The sequence below is a fragment of the Serinus canaria genome, chromosome 28, assembly GCF_022539315.1.
Source record: "Serinus canaria isolate serCan28SL12 chromosome 28, serCan2020, whole genome shotgun sequence".
In the NCBI taxonomy this organism is placed as follows: domain Eukaryota; kingdom Metazoa; phylum Chordata; class Aves; order Passeriformes; family Fringillidae; genus Serinus; species Serinus canaria.
This window is the reverse complement of record NC_066341.1, coordinates 3299172-3320880: the sequence shown is the minus strand read 5'-3', so window position 1 is coordinate 3320880 and position 21709 is coordinate 3299172. Positions and strand designations below refer to the sequence as shown.

The following is a 21709-nucleotide window of genomic DNA, read 5'->3' as shown; positions in this document are numbered from 1 at the left end:
TAAAATACATAATATATATTATATTAAATATAATAAATACCTTAATATAGAACTATAATTTGTGTTATTACTATCAGAAGCTAACTATTTCTTAATTACAATATATTATAAGCATTTCTTGGGTTATCAGTTTTTGCTACACTATGTTGTAAATACTTTTAAGCCGATTATTTAGAATCACTCTTTGTGGGTATTGCTATAATGTATTTTTGAAGTTCCATTTTTCTGAAGTATCTAGTCTTTTTTGTAAGCTCATCTTTTGAGACTTGTTTCTAGTTTAATTTTTTCCTCCGCAAGGCTTGCTCAGGTGCTTGTGCTTGGTTTGCTTAGGCTGAGCCCAGAGAAGGGGACAGGGACAGCCCTCAGTGGCCCTGGGGTGGCTGCAGGGGCAGGGTTTGGTCTCTCGCGGTCCCCACCATGCTGAGGACGCTCAGTGTCCCCGTGTCCCCGTGTCCCCCCCAGCTGGTGCCTCCCTGGCAGGAGCCAGTCCTGATCTGGGTTCTGTTTCTGTGTCTCTCCCCAACCCGGCTGTCTGCAGGAAGTCTGCAGCGAGCTGTGGTGTCTGAGCAAAAGCAACCGCTGCATCACCAACAGCATCCCCGCGGCCGAGGGCACCATCTGCCAAACCAACACCATCGACAAGGGGGTAAGGCAGCCCTGGGCACGGGCACGGGCACGGGCACGGCTGGCAGGGAGGGCTGGGCCCCTTTTCCAGCTGAAAAGGGATCACTGTCCATGCTGGGGCCGGGGGGTGGTTTAGGAGCACCCAGCAGCCTGCCCAGCCCTGAGCCGCAGGGCAGAGCCGCCCTGGAGGGAGCTGGGACCGGCCAGGGAGCCCAGAAATCACCCCAAGGTCTGGTCCAAAGTGCTGGAATGTGGAATGTGGAATGTGGAATATGGACTGTGGAATGTGGAATATGGACTCTGGAATACAGAGTGTGGAATGTGGAATATGGAATGTGATATACAGAATATGGAAAGTGGAATGTGGAATATGGAATGTTATGGAATGTGGAATATGGAATGTGATATATGGAATGTGGAGTGTGGAATATGGGACGTGGAACGTGGAAAGCGGAATATGGAATGTGGAATGTGGAATATGGAATGTGGAGTGTGGAATATGGAATGTGATATAGGAAACGTGGAAAGTGGAATAGGGAATATGGGATGTGGGAAATGGAATATGGAATGTGGGAAGTGAAATATGGAATGTGATATATGGAATGTGGAGTTTGGAATATGGAATATGAAATGTGGAATATGAGACATGGAATGTGGAATATGGGACATGGAATGTGGAGTGTGGAATATGGGACATGGAATGTGAAAAGTGGAATATGGAATGTGGAGTGTGGAATGTGGAATATGGACTGTGATATAGGGAATGTGGAAAGTGGAATAGGGAATGTGGAAAGTGGAATGCGGAATATGGAATATGGAATGCGGGAAGTGGAATATGGAATGTGGAAAGTGAAATATGGATTGTGATATATGGAATATAGAAAGTGGAATGTGGAAAGTGGAATATGGAATGTGATATATGGAACATTGAAAGTGGAATAGGAAATGTGAAATATGGAATATGGAATGTGGAATGTGGAATATGGAATGTGATATAGAAAACGTGGAAAGTGGAATAGGGAATGTGGAAAGTGGAAAGTGGAATGTGGAATATGGAATGTGGGAAGTGAAATATGGAATGTGATATATGGAATGTGGAGTGTGGAATATGGAATGTGGAATTTGGAATGTGGGCCATGGAATGTGAGTGGAATATGGGCTGTGGAAAGGGGAATATGGAATGTGGTTGAGAGTGTGGAATGCGGAATTATGGAATGTGGAAGGTGATATACAGAATATGGAAAAGTGGAATGTGGAATATGAAATGTAAATGGGGAATAGGAATGTTGATTTATGAATGTGGATGTGTGGAATGTGGAAGGGACAATCCCTGCTTTGTCCGCCAGTTTCTCCTTGGTGTTAACCCTGAGTGCGCAAAAGAGGTGACCTAACGCAGGAGTGGCAGCTCGGGGCTCTGCGGCCCATCCCAGTTTCTTCACTGACCAAGAACCTGCTGAACATTTCCTGGATACCCTCAGACAGGGCACGCTGCTCCTGAAAAGCAGCAAGGTTTCCATGGATTGTTTCAGGAGCAGTAGGGATCTCATTGGAAGGCCACGTCCTTAAATGAGCACCTTGTCCTCAGATCTGCTGGGATCTCCTGGGATCTCCTGGGATCTCCTGGCTGGTCTGAGAAAAGGGATTTTTTTGGTTTTTCCCCCAGTTTTCCCAGATTTTTGCTTTCAGAGGAACATAGGAAAAACTGGCTATGACGAAACCTTATTTTTTTACACTTGGCTGGGAGGGAGAGAGCAGGATTTTCCCTGACCATGAATTTTGCCTTGATTGCTTCACTCCCTGCTCCTCCTACACCCATTTTCCCAGAACAAAGTGAATGCACGCTCAAACAAAGCGGCTTTGCACACTGGGACAATGGAGAATCAGGGCTGGGATGTCCCCATTCAACTAGAAGAAAAGTAATTCCCAAGAAACATGTCAGATCCTTAGGAAGCTGGAGGAGTTGGTGTGCAGGGGAGATCATGGCTGTGACAAATCCACAATTATTTTCATTTTAGTTCTGCTGGGAATGGGGGCAGAGAGGAGCAGACAGCTCCTGGGGCCGCACATCCCTCCTGCTGCACACTCACAGGGACTGGGGCATTTTTTCCTCTCCTAGTCATGGCTTTTTCCCACTTTTAAATATCCCTTTCCCCCCACTTTGTGGCTGCTTTTTAACCAGGCTTCTTCAAAAACCTTGAGGGAAGGGAAATGAAGCAGCCACAGCACCCAGGATTTGTGGGAGCTGCTCCCTGTGAGGATTCTGGCTCCCTCTGAATCCCCAGTTACCTCCCTGAGCTTATCCTTTGGATCCATTAATTTTTTGGAAGTGGTTTGATGGCCTGCGGTTTGAAGGAAAGGGAAGATGCATTTTATATAAGGTCAGCGTGTCCCCAGCTGGAGCGATGGGGTGTCCCAACCTCAGCCCTGGCTGGGGGGCCAGCTCTCAAGGTACTTCCCTGGCTATCCTTTGCCCTGGGAGAGCCGACAGAAGGATCAGGGATTCAAAGTATGAATGAGAGAGAAAATCCTGATGCTCTGCCAGGGAAAGCGGAAGCCAAGCTCGGCTGTGCCCACATCCCAAACCTCTGGGTATTTCCTCCTCCCAGATCCTTCTATTTTAATGTAATCAATCTCCTGTGGTTGTTATGGCTTCACCTGTCCCATCCCAAGAACCCACAGTGGCATTTTTCCCTCCTTTTACCGGCTATTCCCACTTTTAACAATCCCTTTCTCCCAACTTGTAATGCTTTGTAACAAGGGGCTTCAGAGAGGGAAGGGAAGGGAAAGGGAAGGGAAGGGAAGGGAAGGGAAGGGAAGGGAAGGAAGGGAAGGGAAGGGAAGGAAGGGCAGGGAAGGGAAGGGAAGGGAGGGAAGGGAAGGGGCAGGGAAGGAGGGAAGGGAAGGGAAGGGAAGGGCAGGAAGGCGGAAGGGAAGGGAAGGGAAGGAAGGGAAGGGAAGGGAGGGAAGGGAAGGGAAGGGAAGGGAGGGAAGGGAAGGAAGGGAAGGAAGGGAAGGGAAGGAAGGGAAGGGAAGGGAAGGGAAGGGAAGGGAAGGGAAGGGAAGGGAAGGGAAGGGAAGGGAAGGGAAGGGACCCCCAGGATTTACTGGAGCTATTCCCAGGCTGTGGGAATATTGTGGAGTATCTCCTCCACATGGGATCCCCCTTTGGAGAGGCGCTGGTGCTCCCAGGGATGGTGAGCTGGGATTCCTGGGAAGCCACTGTGCATTTTTCCCAGCTGCCCATGCAGAGCTGGCTCGGGAGGAGCAGGGAAAGGCTGTGCCAGCAGCTCCAGGGTGGGTTCCCAACCCCTGGAAAGAGCACACAGAGCTTTCTTCCTTCCTGGGATTATCTCAGCCCCCTGGGCTCCGTGTCCGGCACCGCGCCCGGGCAGCTCTGGCCCCGTCCTACCCTCCCATGGCTGGGGACTCCAGGGGGTGTGGGACACGTGCCAGGCCTGAGGGAAATATTTCATAGGCAAATTTCCATGAGCATCTGTCTCCCAGTAGGAAGGGGACAGGCGGATTCTTTAAGGATCCTCAGCAGAACGATGACACAACGACGTTGATATTACAATTTAAACTTTATTTGAACTCCAGCTCTTTGCTGATCTGGACGTTTTGGACACACGAACCACAACCTGAGCTCTCAGTACAAACAAAACTCATTCTGTCCTGGCAGTGGTTGTGGCCATGTCCCCAAGGGATCCTGGCCCTCCCCAGCAGCAGCTGCTCCAATCCAAGATCACCTGGAACTCTGCTGAGGGCTTCTATAGGATGTGAGATGGGGACTCAGGAAATCTTTAGAGGAGAATCCCAGACTGATTTGGGTTGGGAGGGACCTTAAACCTCATCCATGGGCAGGGATGCCTTCCATAGCCCAGGGTGCTCCAAGCCCCAATGTCCAGCCTGGCCTCGGACACTCCCAGGGATCCAGGGGCAGCCACAGCTGCTCTGGGCAACACGTGGGATGTGACCCCTTGCCAGTGCCTGCCTGGATGGTGCCACAGGGGCTGGGGACATTGACCCCACTGACCCCAAGGGGAGGCGAGCACCCTTTGCCTTGGAGAATTTGGCTCCGGGGCCGGTGCAGCTCCGAGCTCAGACTCCTCAGGACCAAAGCAGATCCCAGCCCCGCGCTGGCTCCGTGGAGGCTCTGGCAGAAGGTGTCCCAAGCTCTGTGTCCCCGCAGTGGTGCTACAAGAGGGAGTGTGTGCCCTTCGGGACGCGGCCGGAGGGCGTGGACGGAGCCTGGGGCTCGTGGTCGTCGTGGGGCGAGTGCAGCCGGACGTGCGGCGGCGGCGTGTCCTCGTCCGTGCGCCACTGTGACAGCCCCAGGTACGCGGGGGTGGCCCTGTCACCGCGGCCCTGCAGCATCCCCAACCCTTTGTGCCCCTGGGGAGGCACATCCAGGTGCCTGTGATGCCTTGGGAAGGCTGACCTAGAGTAGAGGCTGGATGGATGGGGAGCCTTAACTTCTTTTTGCCAGGGTCAGGATTAAATGCACGGGATGGAATTTCTTCTTCAGACTCAGGTGTTTATCAGTTATTATCCCTGTCACAGCCTCACAAACCCTGAGTTCTGCAGCACTTTAACAAACTAAAAATGGAGCCCCATCTCTCTCTCTACAAGGCCTTCTAAGGATAAACTGCCCAATTCAGAAATGACACCGAAAATTATTTTCACTTTTAACCCAATAACCAACCACCCGTGGCCTGCACTGTGGCATTTTTATCCAATTACACAAAACCACCCAAACCTATGGAGAAGAAGGTGAAGGAGAAGAAGAAAAAGAAGAGAAAAAAGGAGAAGGAGAAGAAGAAGGAGGAGAAGAATGCGAAGAAGAAGAAAAAGAAGGTGAAGAAGAAGGAGCAGCCTCCACCCTAAAACCTCCATCTTGCTTTATATCTATTACTATATTTTAAAACCTTAAACTCTAAGTTTCCCACCCTGTGCTATCACACACTTCCATTCAAACCCACAATCCCAGTTCTGCAATTCCATTCTGGAAGCTTCTCCACAGCCCCAGGTCAATGCAGTGTTCTCTTGGCGGTCAGTGCCTGCCAGCACAGAAATCTGAAATTCTCAGCAGCCAGGGCTCCAACAGATGGAGTTAAAGAATGAAGCAGGGATTTATTAAAGGCCTCAGTGGATCCACCTTGGGCAGCACCAGAGCCCAGCCAGGGCTGCACCCAGGATGAACCAAAATGGTCCCAAAATGGACACCAGGTCACAGGGTCTCTCCCTGGGATCAGCTCTGCTCCATTTGCACCTTGCAGTTCATTGTCCCATTCCAGCCCCAGCCCATCCAGTCCCACCCTTGTTTTTCTCTCTCCAGCCCACGGGGTTTGTGCTCCTGGGCTGAGATTTGGATCATTTGTCCTTGGTGCCCAGCTGGAGCAGGAATTGTTTTGTCTCCCTGCTCTGTGCACAGAGCTCACCATCCCATAATGTGAACCCAGACGCAAACACTAAAGCAGCACAGAGTGTGAAAAATAGAAAAGCTCAAACCTGAGGCATCACCTGTTCACTCCACACTCAGCTCCTTTATCAGCCTCTGCCTTCCCTCCTCAGAGCCCTGGAAGTGCCTGAGGCTTGGCAAGGACTGAAACAGCAGAGGATGAAACATAAAGCTGGCACAGATGGCACAGCCCTGAGGAGACAGGAAACTTCCCAGGTGGAGAATTGGCTCACCCACCAATTTCTGCCTCCTCCATCCATGCATTTTTGGGAGGGGGTGGGGAGAGAAAAGGGAGAAGAGAAGGAAAAGCACCCTCAGGCCATTCTCAGTGGAGCAGGGACATTATCCTGTTAAAGATCCTGGCCATAATCCACTTCTCCATGCCACCCCAGCCCTGTGCATGTCCCTTCATGTCACCCGGGCAGCAGTGACAGCTGCTCTTAGGTCTATCTGCATAAAGCTGGGCCTGCTTCCATTTCAGTAATGACTCCTGGAAGGTCTGGCAGTTTTTAATGCCTTTGTCCAGCTCTGTGTTGGTGTTGGGGCTGCACCACACCCCAAACCCTCTGTGCAAAACCCTCTGTGCGCTCGGGGAGATTAAGGGGCTGGGCCCAGGCAGGATCAGTCCTTGTGGTACAGAAGGGTTGGGAAAAGCCACCTGGGGCAGCCACCCCAAGCTCCTCAGGGGAAAACCCTGCCCTGAGCAGTGCCTGGAGCTGTTCAGCACCTCCTTCCTCTTTGGCAGGCCCACGATTGGAGGGAAGTACTGCCTGGGAGAGAGGAAACGCTACCGCTCCTGCAACACCGACGTGAGTGGGGCAGAGGGGCTGGGAGGGATGGAGGGGGGATCTGCCCTGTCTGGGGTGGGATCTGCCCTGGCTGGGGTGGGATCTGCCCTGTCTGGGGTGGGATCTGCCCTGTCTGGGGTGGGATCTGCCCTGTCTGGGGTGGGATCTGCCCTCTCCAAATGGGATCAGCCCTGTCTGGGGTGGGATCAGCCCTGTCTGGGGTGGGATCTGCCCTGTCCAGATTGGGATGAGCCCTCTCCAATGGGATGAGCCCTCTCCAGATGGGGTTGAGCCCTCTCTGGGTTGAATGAGCCCTGTCAGGATTGGGTTGAGCCCTCTCCAAATAGGATCAGCCCTGTCTGGGTTGGGATCAGCCCTGTCCCAGTACCATGAGCCCTCTCCAGTTGGGATGAGCTCTGTCCAGGGTGGATGAGCCCTCTCCAAGTGGGATGAGCCCTCTCTGGGTAAAATGAGCCCTGTCCAAATGGGATCAGCTCGGATCAGCTCTGTCCAGGTGGGATGAGCTCTCTCTGGTTGGGATGAGCCCTGTCTGGATTGGGTTGAGCCCTCTCCAAATGGGATCAGCCCTGTCCAGGTTGGGATGAGCCCTGTCCAGGTTGGGATGAGGCCTCTCTGGTTGGGTTGAGCTCTCTCCGGGTTGAATGGGCCCTGTGCAGATGGGATGAGCCTTCTCCAACTGGGATAAGCCCTCTCCAGGTGGGATCAGCCTTCTGTGGTCAGGATCAGCCCTGTCCAGGTGGGATGAGCCCTCTCCACACAGGTGCGGGGTGCTCTGTGCAGCCGTGGGGGGGGGGGGGAGGAGGAGGAGGAGGAGGAGGAGGAGGCGGCAGGGCGGGATCTGCCAGCAGCGATCCCGCGATGGGGAATTCCGGGCAGGACCAGGCAGGAGTGGGAGCGGCTCCGGGGGCGGGGGGACTGCACGGACCTGCGGGGCTTCGGGATCCAGAGGGGCCCAAAGATAAGGAGGGAAAGGAGGGGAGAGAGAGAATTCCAGCTCTGCTTCTCCCAGGCTGCACCTGCACGGCTGCTCAGGTGAGGCTGGCTCAGACTCTGCTTCCCGGGGCTGGGGGTTAAACCCCAAACATTTACAGAAAAAACTGCTCTGAGGGGGTGATCAGAGAATCTTGGGGCCTGGGGGACTGCAGCTCTAACACCCACGGCTGCTGGAGAGGGAAACTGATGGGTCCTGTTCCTTCCCTGGGGTTTGGGGGATTGGTCCCAGGGCCACAGATCAGGCAGAGCTCCGGGCCCCCCCCCGTGCTCCTGGTCTTCAATTCGTGTCTGGCTCTGCAGGAGGGACTGTCCTGCCACCGTGAAGCATGTCAGGGCTGGTGTCCCTGTCCCCAGGGGCTGGTGGCAGTGTCCCACTGTCAGGGCTGGTGTCCCTGTCCCCAGGGGCTGGTGGCAGTGTCCCTCTGTCAGGGCTGGTGTCCCTGTCCCTGAGGAGCTGATGTCCCTGTCCCCAAGGGGCTGGTGGCAGTGTCCCTCTGTCAGGGCTGGTGTCCCTGTCCCCAAGGGGCTGGTGGTAGTGGCCCAGTGTCAGAGCTGATATTCCCATCCCCAAGGAGTTGGTGGCAGTGCCCTGTTGTCAGGCCTGATGTCCCTGTCCCCAAGGGACTGGTGGCAGTGCCCAGTTGCCCAGAGCTGGTGAGAGTGCCCCAGTGTCAGAGCTGGTGTCCCTGTCCCCAGGGGCTGGTGGCAGTGCCCCACTGTCAGGGTGGGTGTCCCTGTCCTTAAGGGGCTGGTGGCAATGTCCAGTTGCCTAGAGCTGGTGGCAGTGCCCAGTTGTCAGGGCTGATGTCCCTGTCCCCAGGGTCTGTGGCAGTGCCCAGGGCTGATGCCACTGTGCCCAGGGGCTGTGGCAGTGCCCAGGGCTGGTGTCCCCTTGCCCAGGGGCTGTGGCAGTGCCCAGCTGTGCCCCTGCCCTCCTGGCCAGGCCAGCCCAGCCCCAGGCTGACCCATGGCTGTGTGACCACAGGACTGCCCGCCGGGCTCGCAGGACTTCCGAGAGCTGCAGTGCGCCGAGTTCGACAGCGTGCCCTTCCGAGGGAAGTACTACACCTGGAAAACCTACCGGGGAGGTGAGCTGGGCTGGGGCTGCTGCCAGGGGGCAGGCTGGCAGGGGGCAGGCTGGCTGGGGGCAGGCTGGCAGGAGTGCTGACACCTCCCTCCAAGTGTCCCCTTCAGAAGCCACTCGGAGTAAGGCAGAGTGTGGGGGTGCTCGCAGGGGTCCCGGGGCCAGGGAAGAGATGAGAATCTTGACTCCATGTTTCAGAAGGCTGATTTATTATTTGATGATATATATTATATTAAAAGAAAATTATATACTAAAACTATACTAAAGAATAGAAGAAAGGATTTCATCAGAAGGCTAGCAAGGAATAGAAAGGAATGGAATGATAATAAAATCTTGTGGCTGCTCACAGCCTCGACACAACTGGCTTTCACTGGTCGTCAAATAAAAATTCACAAGCTGGGTGAGCAATTCTCCAAATCACATTCCAAAGCAGGAAAATGTGGAGAAGCTGAAACTTCCCAGCTTCTCATGAGAAAAGATCCTAATGAAAGGATTTTTTATAAATATGTCTGTGACAGCAGTGCTCTAGGCTGGGGATGGTGGGGCTGGACAGCGCCCAGGTGAAAGGGACCTGGGGGTACTGGTCAGCAACTGACTGAACACGAGCCAGAAGAGTGCCCTGGTGGCCAAGAAGGCCAAGGGCTCCTGGCCTGGATCAGGAATGGTGTGGCCAGCAGGAGCAGGGAGGTCATTCTGCCCCTGTCCTTGGCACTGGTGAGGGCACAGCTCGAGTGCTGTGTCCAGTGCTGGCCCCTCAAGTTGGGAAGGATGTTGAGATCCTTAAATGTGTCCAAAGGAAGGCAACGAGGCTGGAGAGGGGCTGGGAACACAAACCCTGAGAGGAACCCCTGAGGGAGCTGGGGGTGCTCAGCCTGGAGAAAAGGAGACTCAGGGGTGCCCTGATCACTCTGCAGCTCCTGAAAGGAGACAGAGCAGGCAGGGAAAGCTTCCTGAGCAGCAGAAGGGATGGGATCTGGTGGATCCTTCAAAGAGCAGCACTTCCTCTTCCCGAGGTCAGCCCTGGGTCCTGCAGAAGGGTCTGGAGGAGGCTCTGTGGCACAAATCTCTCAATAATGAGGAGGAAGAGCTCATCTCCTTGGAGGAGTCAAGGAACTGGACTGGGGAAATCCTTCCCAGCTGTGCAAACAAGCCCAGCTCCCAGCAGGGCTCCTGCAGCTGGAGCAGCTGTGCTGAGGCTGCAGGGGATGGATCAATGAAAATGTCATAAAACTGGGAGGCTGTAAAGTCACCCCGAGACCCCAGTGGATGCCAACGGGGAAGACAACCCTGCAGGCTGGAGCTGCCCTGGCTCAGACCTCTCTCCTCCCCAGGCATGGCCCAGGGCTTGGCTGGCCAGCTGAACATCACCCTTGAGGTGTCATCTGACCCTGACAGGGATTTTTTGGCTTTCATAAAGAGCCCCTTCCTCTCTCTGTGCTTCAGCTTCCTCTGCCACAAAATGAGTGAGGGAACCTCTCCCCTCATGGGAGGCTGGTGTCACCCACGTGTTTTATGAAAAATCCTTTCCTTAGGATTTTTCCTCCTGAGAAGCTGAGAGGCCTCAGGACCAAAATGTAAACAGTAATTATCTGCTGCTGTGGGATGCAACAGGGGGATCTGGGATTGGTCTTGTGTGGCTGTTTCTAATTAATGGCCAATCCCAGTCCAGCTGTCCAGACCATCTCAGTCAGAGACAAAACCTTTGTTACTCATTCCTTTTCTATTCTTAGCCAGCCTTCTGCTGAAATCCTTTCTTCTTGTATAGTTTTTAATATAACATATACCATAAAATAACAAACCAGCCTTCTGAGGCAGGGAGTGCAGATTCTCCTCTCTTCCCTCCTCCTGGGAGCCCTGCGAGCAGCGCCTCAGGCTGGCAGTGCTGGCAGTGCCGTGTTTGAAGGCACCTGGCAGCTTCAGCTCCTCTTCCCACAGGGGCTGTGGGCCATGCTCGTGAGGAGCACGTTTGTTTTGGTTATTCAGAGTCAAAGAGTGTCACTGTTGTCACCTGGGATGGCTCAGGGAGGAACCACGGAGCAGGGAAGGTCAAGGAACAACTTTGGATAAGTTTGGGATCTCTCTCAGAGCTGGGAGACCTGGTTTGTGCCCAGTGCCTAAAGGGGGCTGGAAAGAAAGAGAATTTTAGCAAGGCCTTGAAGGGCAGGACCCAGGGAATGACTTCCCACTGCCAGAGGGCAGGGACAGATGGGAAATTGGGAAGGGATTGTTCCCTGTGTGGGAACTTCATCCGGATATTTGGGTCCATCTGCATTTTGGGGGCTCATCTCCCAATTACAGCTCCAGGTAATGAAGTCATTTACCCCAAATTTGCTCTCCCCAGCTCACTTTTGTTTCCATTTCTGGAGCCTGAGACAGTGAGGTCTCCTTGATTCCCAGGCCTGGAGAGGAATTGTTGTGTCTGACCAAAATGGGGAAGCAGCAGCTCCCACTGTGTGTGGAGTTTGGAGTTCTGCACTAAAGAACTGCGGGATTACAAACATTAAAAATATAAAAGCTAAAATCCTAAGATGGGGTTGAGCAAAGCTTTATATGTCTTTAATTTCTTTAACAGCTCAGTTGCAGACCCTAACCCTCCAATTTTTAGGCACTTTCCAAATAGCACACAGGGAAAATTGAACGAAAACCCTCCAGTTTTAATGGGAAACCCTGAGACAGGACAAACTGGGGGACCATTTTCACTGATCCCACATGGAGCAGGGTGAGCACAGGACCCCAGTGCCTGCACCCCAGGGGCATCCCCTGCTCTCAGTGGGAGCTGCTGCTCCCCCTGCTCACAGCTGCTTCTCCAGGGGCTTGCCCGGGCATCCTGCTCCAGAAAATGCCTCCAAGCTGCTGAATTCCCCTCTCGCGTCTCCTCCTGCTCCTCCCTCTCCCAGCTTTGCTCTCTCTTCCCTCCAGCTGCTCTGGCACAGCTGGGCCCCCGCCCCTCCCCTCCTTTTACCCCTTTGATGTTCTGTATCGAGTTTCCCTTTTGCACATCCCCATTCCTCCCAGCTCTGGCACAGGGATCAGGAGGTGGGTGGTGCCTCCAGGAGGGAGCTGGCACAGCTCGGGCACTGCTGCCAGGCTCCTGCTGGGTCTCCTGGGATGCTCAGTAAAGCCAGCAAATGCCACAAGCCACACCAGGGGCTGAGGAAATCCAGTGGCAGCAGGCAGGGAATGCTGGACTGGAGCCACATCCTGCTCCAGGCACTTCACCTGGATATTTGGGGGCTGTTCCTGGGGTGATGCTTTGGAAAAGGTTGTTGGGAAATGCAGGAAATACAGAAATTTCAGCTGTGGCTCAAAGATCCTTCTCCTTCATCCTCAAACCACACAGGATTCACCTCGGACAGAAAGGAAGGGTTTGGGTTTCCCTGCCCTGTAACTTGGTTCTTCTGCTCTGGCAGCTGAAAAAAAAAGCCTTGGAAAGGTTCCTCAGGAGCTGCTGCCTCAGTTTCCCTGTTGGTAAAGGGGACTGAAGGGTTTTACAACCTGTGAGGTGCCAGGAGTGACCTGGATAAGAACAAATCCCTTTGTTTCCTTCCCTGTCACATCCAGGCCCTGTTCCCAGGCTGTGCAGGAGGGACAGTGTCCCCCCAGGGTCCCTGTCCAGCTCAAGGGCCTGGCTCCCTCCTCCAGGGGCATCCTCCTGGTTTTCCACATCCTTTCTTATGGGAATAAATCACACAGATTCCATTTTCTTCATGGTGGGAAAAAATCCCATTCTTTATTCACATAACTCCTTTTTATACCATTTTACAGACCTCAGGTGTGACTCCAATTGGGTAGTAGATTTCTTGCCAATTTATTGGTCAGTAACAAGTTGTTATTCTGTATTTATTGGTCACTCAAACCCTGGGGTGTACCTGCAGAAAAAGTTGTTTTTGATAAAAAGTTTTCATTTCTTTATCTAAAAACAGTTTACACAGGTTCTGGTTGGTTTTCACCCAGGAATAGATGGGTGTGCTAACAAACTGCTCACACCAGGATTGCTTTCACATGGGAACTTGCAAAGTGCTAACTTGGCTGATTCCAGGAGAGCAGGCTTGATTTGATAAAGATTTTATGATATTTCTACTGATTTCAGGAGAGCAGGTTTGATTTGATGAAGTTTTTATGATATTTCTACTGATTTCAGGAGAGCAGGTTTGATTTGATGAAGATTTTAGGAAGCCTTTATGATTTTTCTACCTGACTGCAACCCTTTAGCAGACGTTTGAAGCTGTGCTCCTTCCCCAGGGGGTGTCAAGGCGTGTTCCCTCAACTGCCTGGCCGAGGGCTTCAACTTCTACACGGAGAGAGCGGCGGCCGTGGTGGATGGAACCCCCTGCAGGCAGGACTCCAACGACATCTGTGTCAACGGGGAGTGCAAGGTGGGACAGGGACAGAGCCTGGGAATGGGGGACAGGGACAGATCCATGGGCAGGGGGGACAGGGACAGACCCCTGGGATGGGGGACAAGGACAGATCCATGGGCAGGGGGGACAGGGACAGATCCATGGGCAGGGGGAACAGGGACAGACCCCTCCCCGGGAATGGGGGAAAATGACAGACCTGAAACAGGGGGGGCAGGGACAGACCCCTGGGATGGGGGACAGGGACAGAGCCCTGGGATGGAGGACAAGGACAGACACCCCCCCCCCCGGGAATTAAGGACAGGGACAGAGCCCGGGGATGGAGGACAAGGACAGATCCATGGGCAGGGGGGACAAGGACAGATGTGAAGCAGGCAGGACAGGGATAGACCCTGGGATGGGGGACAAGGAGAGACCCCCTGGAATGGAGGGACAGGGACACAGCCTGTGATGGGGGGACAGGGACAGATCCCTGGGATGAGGGGACAAGGACAGACCCTGGGAATGGGGGACAGGGACAGAACCCAGGCCAGGGGACAAGGACAGACCCATGGGCAGAGGGGACTAGAACAGATCTCTGGGGACAGGGACAGGGACAGATCCCCAAGAAGAGGGAACAGGGACAGACCCCAGGGCAGGCAAGCACAGCCCTCAAACTGCTCACACAGACGTGGGATGGGTGGAGAGTTAAAAGAGCTGGGGGTGCTCCCCTGGACAAGAGAAGGCTCCAGGCAGAGCTCAGAGCCCCTGGCAGGGCCTGAAGGGGCTCCAGGAGAGCTGGAGAGGGACTGGGGACAAGGCCTGGAGGGACAGGAGCCAGGGAATGGCTCCCACTGCCAGAGGGCAGGGCTGGATGGGATCTTGGGCAGGAATTGTTCCCTGGCAGGATGGGCAGGCCCTGGCCCAGGGTGCCCAGAGCAGCTGGGGCTGCCCCTGGATCCCTGGCAGTGCCCAAGGCCAGGCTGGACAGGGCTGGGAGCAGCCTGGGACAGTGGGAGGTGTCCCTGCCATGGCAGGGGTGGAATGGGATGAGCTTTGAGGTCCCTTCCCACCCTGTAATTCCATGATTTCTCTGCCTGGACACCCAGTGGGAGCAGGAACATTCCCCTCCTCTCTGCATTCCCTGCCTCACAGATGGATCCCTGCACTCCCATCCCGGGCAGCCCCAGCCCCTTTGATGTTTCCCTTGCAATGGGATCTGGGGGGAGCTGTAAAAGTTTATTACAAGAAAACTCTGTGGGAGTGGCCAACATCCCCCGGCAGACAGACAGACAGACAGTCTGTCTGTCTGCCTCCCTTCCTGCATCTCTGGGATCTGCTTGTCTCCACGGGGCTGTGGAACAAAGGGGGATGGCACCCGAGGGAGCCACAGCTGTGCTGGTGACCTTTGTGCCACCCCCGGGGCGGTGGCAGAGGGACAGAGGCCACAAGGACACATCAGCTGCAGGGACAGGGCTTCCCTTGGGCTCCACTCGGGCATCCCGAGCTCTGCTTCATCCCTGCACCCTCCCAGGAGAGGGCTGGCGCTGCTGAGGGGACAGGGAGGGGACAGCAGGGTCCCTGCGGGCTGGCTCATCCCGCTGCTCCTCCCGCAGCACGTGGGCTGTGACCGGGTGCTGGGCTCCGACTCCAAGGAGGACAAGTGCCGGGTGTGCGGGGGAGATGGCAGCTCCTGCGAGACCATCGAGGGCGTCTTCAACCACTCCCTGCCCGAGGGAGGTAGGGAACAAACGGCCTGCTCACCCTCGAGTCCCTCCTCCACCTCACCTGCCCCTGGGGACAGGCAGGGACAAACCCCAGAGCTCAATCCCATGAGAGGCAGCAAATCCCTCTTGTCCACCAGCCAAGCCCTGCTGTGAAATAGGAGTCTCTTTGAGCCAGGTCTCACAAGCTCTGGGTGATCTATTTCACACCCGGGATAGCTCAGCTACCTTAGAAGGTGTAAAATCAGCAGGATGGCTTCGGTGGTAGTGTTGGAAACAAAAAGGTTTTAATTAAAGGCAAAATAACAAAACTCTTTACAGAGGAAAAACCGAGCTAAGTGCAAGATGTTCTTGCCCTGATTAGTTTCTTTGTTCTCTTCTTTTTCTAGTTAATTGCCCAAGCAGGACTTTTTGGCTCCTGTGCAATTGGCCATCCTTAAGTTTGAGGTGAAGTCCCCCAGGTCCTTTGAGATGTCTTTTCACCTAATTGAGGAGAGAAACTTCTGGGCTTGTTTCCTTTTTAAGGGGACAAAGGAAAGTTTTGTCACTCCATCCACAGGGGGAACGTTCTTATAGTGCCCCAGCCTCCAGGGGTGCCCAAATCTCTGACCCAGAGCTCCAAGCCCCTTCCCTGCTCCCAGGGGTGATCCCAGCTCCACAGCACGTTCCCAGTCCCACCACAAGAGCCCCCAGTGCAAACCCACTCCATTTTGGTGCCCCAAATGCTTTTTCCATCATTTCCCTGTGGACAAGGGGGTGGCTCACGCTCCCATCCAGCCCAGGGCAGCTCTGGCTCTGGGACTGAGGATGAAAATGCTGCTCACCTGCTTGTCCCACAGGTTATGAGGAGGTGATCCAGATCCCCAAGGGCTCTGTGCACATCGACATCCGGGAGCTGAACCTCTCCATCAACTACCTGGGTGAGCTGGGGCTGGGGCTGCTGGATCCCAGCCAGGCCCTGCCATGTCCCTGGGATTAACAGGGAAACGCAGGGAGAATTTCCCACTGCCCCTGGGAATGGGGATTTGGGGGTCCCAGGCTGGGATTTGGGGCAGAAGGCAGCAGGGCAGTGTGGGCTGTGTGTCCCTCAGTGTCCCTGTCCTCTGTTAGCACCACAACCCTGAGCAAACCCCACATCTGTCAGCTCCTGCCATCTCCCCTCTGCCATCCCGGGGATTAAAAACTCCCACATTTTCCTCGGGCTTGGTTTTCCAGCCTTGCTCAGTCCTGCTTTCACAACGAGGATTTTCTTTCCCCTGTTTTCCTCCCTGTCCCCCGAGCGATGCAGGGCAGGGCAGGGTGCTGTCCCTGGATGCTGCCGGGTGCCAGCAGGATTCTCCCGGCACCATCCCTCCCCTGGGATCGGAGGTGCCTCCATCCCTCCCTGCCCGCTGTGTGGGGATCCCTTTCTGCATTTCTGCGCTCTCAGAACCCCTCTGTCCACTGATCCCACTTTGGGATCCCTGCGATGGAGGAGCATCCTCCAGCCTCCGCAGCTTGCAGGATCCCCCATGTCCCGAGCGCGGCGGGGCCGGCGGGCAGCGGTGCCCGGAGCCGCTCCCGGAGCTCGGTGGAGCGGAGGGCCGGCAGGAGCAGGAGCGAGCGCTCCGATCCCCCTCTAGCGACTTTGCCGGGCAACCACAGCCCCAGCAGCCCCGACCCAGTGTGCACAGCTGGGTTTGAGCCTGGCTCCGTGGCCACAGCTGGCCCCCAGGCTGAGACCGCACCGTGGGTGCATCGGTGCCACCTTGCCGGTGACTCCGTGCCCTCCCTGGTGCCATTTAGCAAAGCTCTGAGCCCGGCAGGTGAGCAGCACCTGGCTGAAGTTGGGCCAGGTGCCCTGAGCTTTGTGCTGAGCCCCCTCCCCTGTGCTGGCAGCGCTGCGAGGGGACAGTGGGGAATATTTCATCAACGGGAAGCTCTCCATCGATCCCCCCCGGCGCTTCGACATCGCCGGCACCACCTTCCACTACAGGAGGTCCCCTGAGGAGCCCGAGTCTCTGGAGGCTTTGGGACCCACCAACATCACCCTCTTTGTCATGGTTGGTAACTTCCTACCCCTCCCTGTGGGCCTAGTTGGGCTGGAAGGATCTGCTGTGGCTACCTGGGGGTTGGAGCTGATCAACCCCTGGTGAGGCTGCTGGGAGTAAAGGGAAACAGGGAGCAGAGGTAAATTGGGCTGAGTTCATAGAGTAAATCACAGAATTAATTAGCTTGGAAAGCCCTTAGAGACCACAGGTCAACCCTTAGAGGTCACAGTGTCAGGTCACAGCTTGGTTTCAAAGGGCAGGTCACAGACCTGACCATGGCACCAAGTGCCACATCCAGCCTTGGAAGAGTCACCCCAGGTGGGACAGGAGCCCCCAGCCCCTGCCTTGGGGGGGCCAGTGCTTTATCCACTGGGCACTCCCAGATCTCCCTCCCTAATTCTCAGGTCTGCTGCCCTGATCTCTCAGGTTCTGGGAGGACTCCAGTCTTGAGTGCCTGGGAGCTCATCACTGTCACCACTGGTGGCTGCCTGGCCAGTACTGGGAGGGGCTGGAAGGGGACAGGGGAACATTCCAGCTGCCCTGGCTGTTAGGGAGGCTGTGGGATGCCACCTGGGTGGTCACTGTGGTGGCACTGATGCCCTGGGGGTGCCTTTCCTGCAGGTGCTGGTGAGGACAGAGCCGCAGGGGATCCGCTACAAGTTCAACGCTCCGGTGGGCAGGGATGGCTCCAGCCTGTACTCCTGGCACTACACCCCATGGACCAAGTGCTCCGTGCTGTGTGCAGGGGGTGAGCTCTGATGCTGGGCTGCTTTGGGGGGACATGTGGGACCCTCCCTCTGTGCTGTGTCTGGGCCTCTGGGGTGTCTACACGGTCCCACCCTGCACTCAGCCAGATGAGAGTTGTGTCAGGCAGTGCCAGGGCAAAGAACCTGGGTGCCATCTTCAGCTGGGCCAGAGGTATGGGTGGAAGGACCTTAAAGATCAAATTTTTCCAACTCCTGCCATGGCAGGGACAACTCCCACTGTCCCAAGCTGCTCCCAGCCCTGTCCAGCCTGGCCTTGGGCACTGCCAGGGATCCAGGGGCAGCCCCAGCTGCTCTGGGCACCCTGGGCCAGGGCCTGCCCACCCTGCCAGGGAACAATTCCTGCCCAAAATCCCACTTTCACTTTTTTAAATGTTGGTCTGTTAGCATATTAGAATTAATTGTCCAGTTACAGCTTAGGTTACAAAGTCCCACCCTTGTTTTTTCCTCTCCAGCCCACGGGGTTTGTGCTCCTGGGCTGAGATTTGGATCATTTGTCCTTGGTGCCCAGCTGGAGCAGGAATTGTTTTGTCTCCCTGCTCTGTGCACAGAGCTCACCATCCCATAATGTGAACCCAGACCCAAACACTAAAGCAGCACAGAATCTGAAAAATAGAAAAGCTCCAACCTGAGGCATCACAGCCTCAGCCTCCTCCTCCCTTTCCCCCTTCCCTCTTTTCTCTGGGCAGGCAGCCAGATCCAGTCTGTGGTGTGCAGGAAGCTCTCTGATGGCTCAACTGTCCCCAACCACTTCTGCAGTGCTGACACCAAAGTCCCCGAGCGACAGAGGAGCTGCAACACCGAGCCCTGTCCCCCGGCGTGAGTACCAGTGCGGGAAATGCATCTGGTTGTTTATTATTATTATTATTTTTATTATTATTATTATTATTTCTTTTTTTCTGTTACATTTTAAAGCTTAACAGAAAGTTTATATTGTATGGATTTGTGTTTAAAATTTGAGATAAGAAATTTTGATTTAGGAGATAAACATTTCTTTGGAGAAATAGAACTATGAAAGACAGACCCATGAAGAGTAATTTTAGATAATAATAGCTCTAGATAATTTTAGATAATAATATTGAAATAATATAATCAAATATAATTTTAGATAATAATATCTTGTATAATATTATAATTAAATATATAAAATTTGATTATAATATCAAATATAATATTATATATTATACTATTATTTATTATGATATATATTATTGATATTAAATACATTTTAGATAATAATAGCTTTAAAGCATTTGCAACATAGTGTAGCAAAAACTGATAAGCCAAGAAACACTTGTAACGTATTGTAATTAAGAAATAGTTAATGTCTGATTAAAATAGCATAAATTATAACATCTATATTCTCACCCTTCACATGAGACTAAAAATAGAAAAAAATTAATTTTTAAAATTAAATTAATTTTAAATTATTTTTAAAATTTAAATTTTAAAATGTAATGTTTAAATTTAAATTTTAAAATTAAATATTTAAATTTAAATGTAATATTTTAAATTTACATTTTTAAAACACCTCTCAGTTACCCCCATCTCTAAGTCAAAAATTACTTACTCCAACATCCTGGAGCCCAGGCAAGGAGGTGGCAGAGAGTGAAATTCCCCCTGGCTGCCCTCCCCAAATCACAGCCCCCACTGGTGACACTGCAGCTCTGCTGGGGAATGGAGTGAGGGTTTCTCCTCTGTGTCCCAGATATTCAGTGAGTCCCTGAGGAATTGTGCCAGCCCCTCCCTGGCTCCTCTCCTGAAGGGGAAGGGCAGATGTGCAGGGTCTCAGTGCTTCAGCCGGAGCTGCCTGGGAGGCTGTGGCTGCAGAAGGGCCAGGGCTGTGTGCAGGGCAGTGGGGACCAGCCCAGCCCAGCCCAGCCCAGCCCAGCCCAGCCCAGCCCAGCCCAGCCCAGCTCTGCTGTTCCCCATCTCCAGCTGGGCCATTGGGAACTGGTCCGAGTGCAGCCGCAGCTGCAACGAGGGCGTCCGGACCCGCAGCGTCTTCTGCAAGAGGAAGATCTCTGCCAGTGAGGAGAAAACCCTGGATGATGCCTCCTGCACCCAGCCACGGCCTAAGATGCTGGAGCCCTGCAACAACCAGACGTGTCCTCCCGAGTGGGTGGCCCTGGACTGGTCAGAGGCGAGTGCCAAAGGAGGGACACGGAGCTGGGGAAGGGGCTGAGGAGCAGCTGAGGGCACTTGGCTCCTTCAGCTGGAGCACAGGAGACTGAGGGGAGGCTCCTGGGGGGCTGCAGCTCCTCCCCAGGGGAGCACAGGGACAGGGGCTGAGCTCTGGGACACGGACAGGGGGCCAGGAAGGGCTGGAGCTGGGCCAGGGCTTGGCATGGAGCTCAGGGCAAGGTTCTTCCCCCTGAGGGTGCTGGGCACTGCCCAGGCTCCCCAGGGAATGGCCCCAAGGCTGCCAGAGCTGCAGGAGCTCTCAGGGCTGCTCAGGGTGGGGGTGTTGGGGTGGCTGTGCAGGGACAGAGGCGGGGCTGATCATCCCTGGGGGATCCAGCCCAGGATATTCTGATCCTGTGATTGACACTGTCCCTCCCCTCTCTGAGGACACTGCTCCAGGAGCACAGTGCCAATCACCAGTGACAGCCATGGAGAGCCCAGTGTGACAGTGTGGTAGCTCAGGAGCCAGGAGAGGTGGGAGCAGCAGGGCAGGAGCCAGAGCTGCCTCTGTGCCCTCCTTGACCGTGCCCCCTGTCCCTGCAGTGCACCCCGAGCTGCGGGCCCGGCTTCCGCCACCGCATCGTGCTGTGCAAGAGCGGCGACCACAGCGTGACCCTGCCCACCTCCCAGTGCCACGAGGCCACCAAGCCCCCCACCAGCATGAGGTGCAACCTGCGGCGCTGCCCCCCGCCCCGCTGGGTCACCGGCGAGTGGGGAGAGGTAGGGACAGCCGTCCCCACGGGGGCATTGCAGGAGGAGCCTCCCCAGCCCTTCAAATCCTGGCCTTCATGGGCCAGCAGGAGCCTGGGTGGCCACCACAACTATCCGGGGACCCATGGCAGTGTTCTTTGCCCCCTTTTTGGCTCGTTTGGGATGGTGACCCTGGGGGTGTCCCAGGCCTGGCAGGACCCCACAGAAGTCATTGAAGGGTCCCTATGGGTGGCTGGGAGTCAGCTGGGGTGAGCTGGCCCTATTGCCAAGCAGGACCACTGCTGATCCCCCCCAGAGCCCATTGGGGTGACCCTGGCAGTCCTCCCTGTATCAAACTCAGTGAGCCCCCAGCACAGGCAATGATGGGCATCTGACTCTACGATTCAGAAGGCTGAACAATTGTTTTATTAAAACTATTCTATATTACACTAATACTATATTAAACTGTTCTAAAGAGATACTATGCTAAAGAAAAACCCGTGACTGTCTGAGACAGCCAGGACACGGCTTTGAATGATTGGCTGATCGCTCAAAACTTTCACCATTGTCCAATTAACTAAATCACTTTGGGTAAACATCTCTGTAACACATTCCACATGTGCAAAAACAGGAGCAGCAAGTAGAGATAAGAATTGTTTTCTCTTCTCTGAGGTTTCCATTTGTGTTCCCCAGGACAAATCCTTGGGAAATTGTGCCTGCTGCTCTCTGTGAAAGGAGCTGAGGCCACACTCCCTGCCCTGAACACCCCTCGAGCTGCAGGGTGACATGGGGGTGCAGGAGGCCTGAGAAAGGCCAGGGGTTTAGGCTGGATGTGGGATCCTCCCCGAGCCCTGCAGAACCAAACCAAGCTTTTTTGGGATGCGGGGCCACAGCACTCACTCATGCCAGGAAGGGAAGGAACAACCCCTCCAGCACCATCTGCACCCCCTAACCCCCCCTGTGCCCGCTCCTGTCACCTCCCTAAAGCCATGGTGGCCATGGCAGTGCTCTG

The 21709-nt window shown here is 54.4% G+C and overlaps 1 protein-coding gene across 2 annotated transcripts in view; it reads left to right on the top strand.

Moving 5' to 3' along the window:
* ADAMTS10 (ADAM metallopeptidase with thrombospondin type 1 motif 10) overlaps positions 1-21709 on the top strand; it is a 70637-nt gene that overhangs the window by 45088 nt on the left and 3840 nt on the right. For both annotated transcript variants that reach the window (XM_050986195.1, XM_050986194.1), the window contains exons 12-23: positions 539-646; positions 4814-4959; positions 6828-6891; positions 8870-8972; positions 13211-13344; positions 14922-15045; positions 15869-15949; positions 16908-17071; positions 17681-17807; positions 18513-18642; positions 19762-19966; positions 20551-20727. In XM_050986195.1, coding sequence (XP_050842152.1) covers positions 539-646; positions 4814-4959; positions 6828-6891; positions 8870-8972; positions 13211-13344; positions 14922-15045; positions 15869-15949; positions 16908-17071; positions 17681-17807; positions 18513-18642; positions 19762-19966; positions 20551-20727 — 1563 coding nt within the window. The remainder of the gene's footprint in view (positions 1-538; positions 647-4813; positions 4960-6827; positions 6892-8869; positions 8973-13210; positions 13345-14921; positions 15046-15868; positions 15950-16907; positions 17072-17680; positions 17808-18512; positions 18643-19761; positions 19967-20550; positions 20728-21709) is intronic.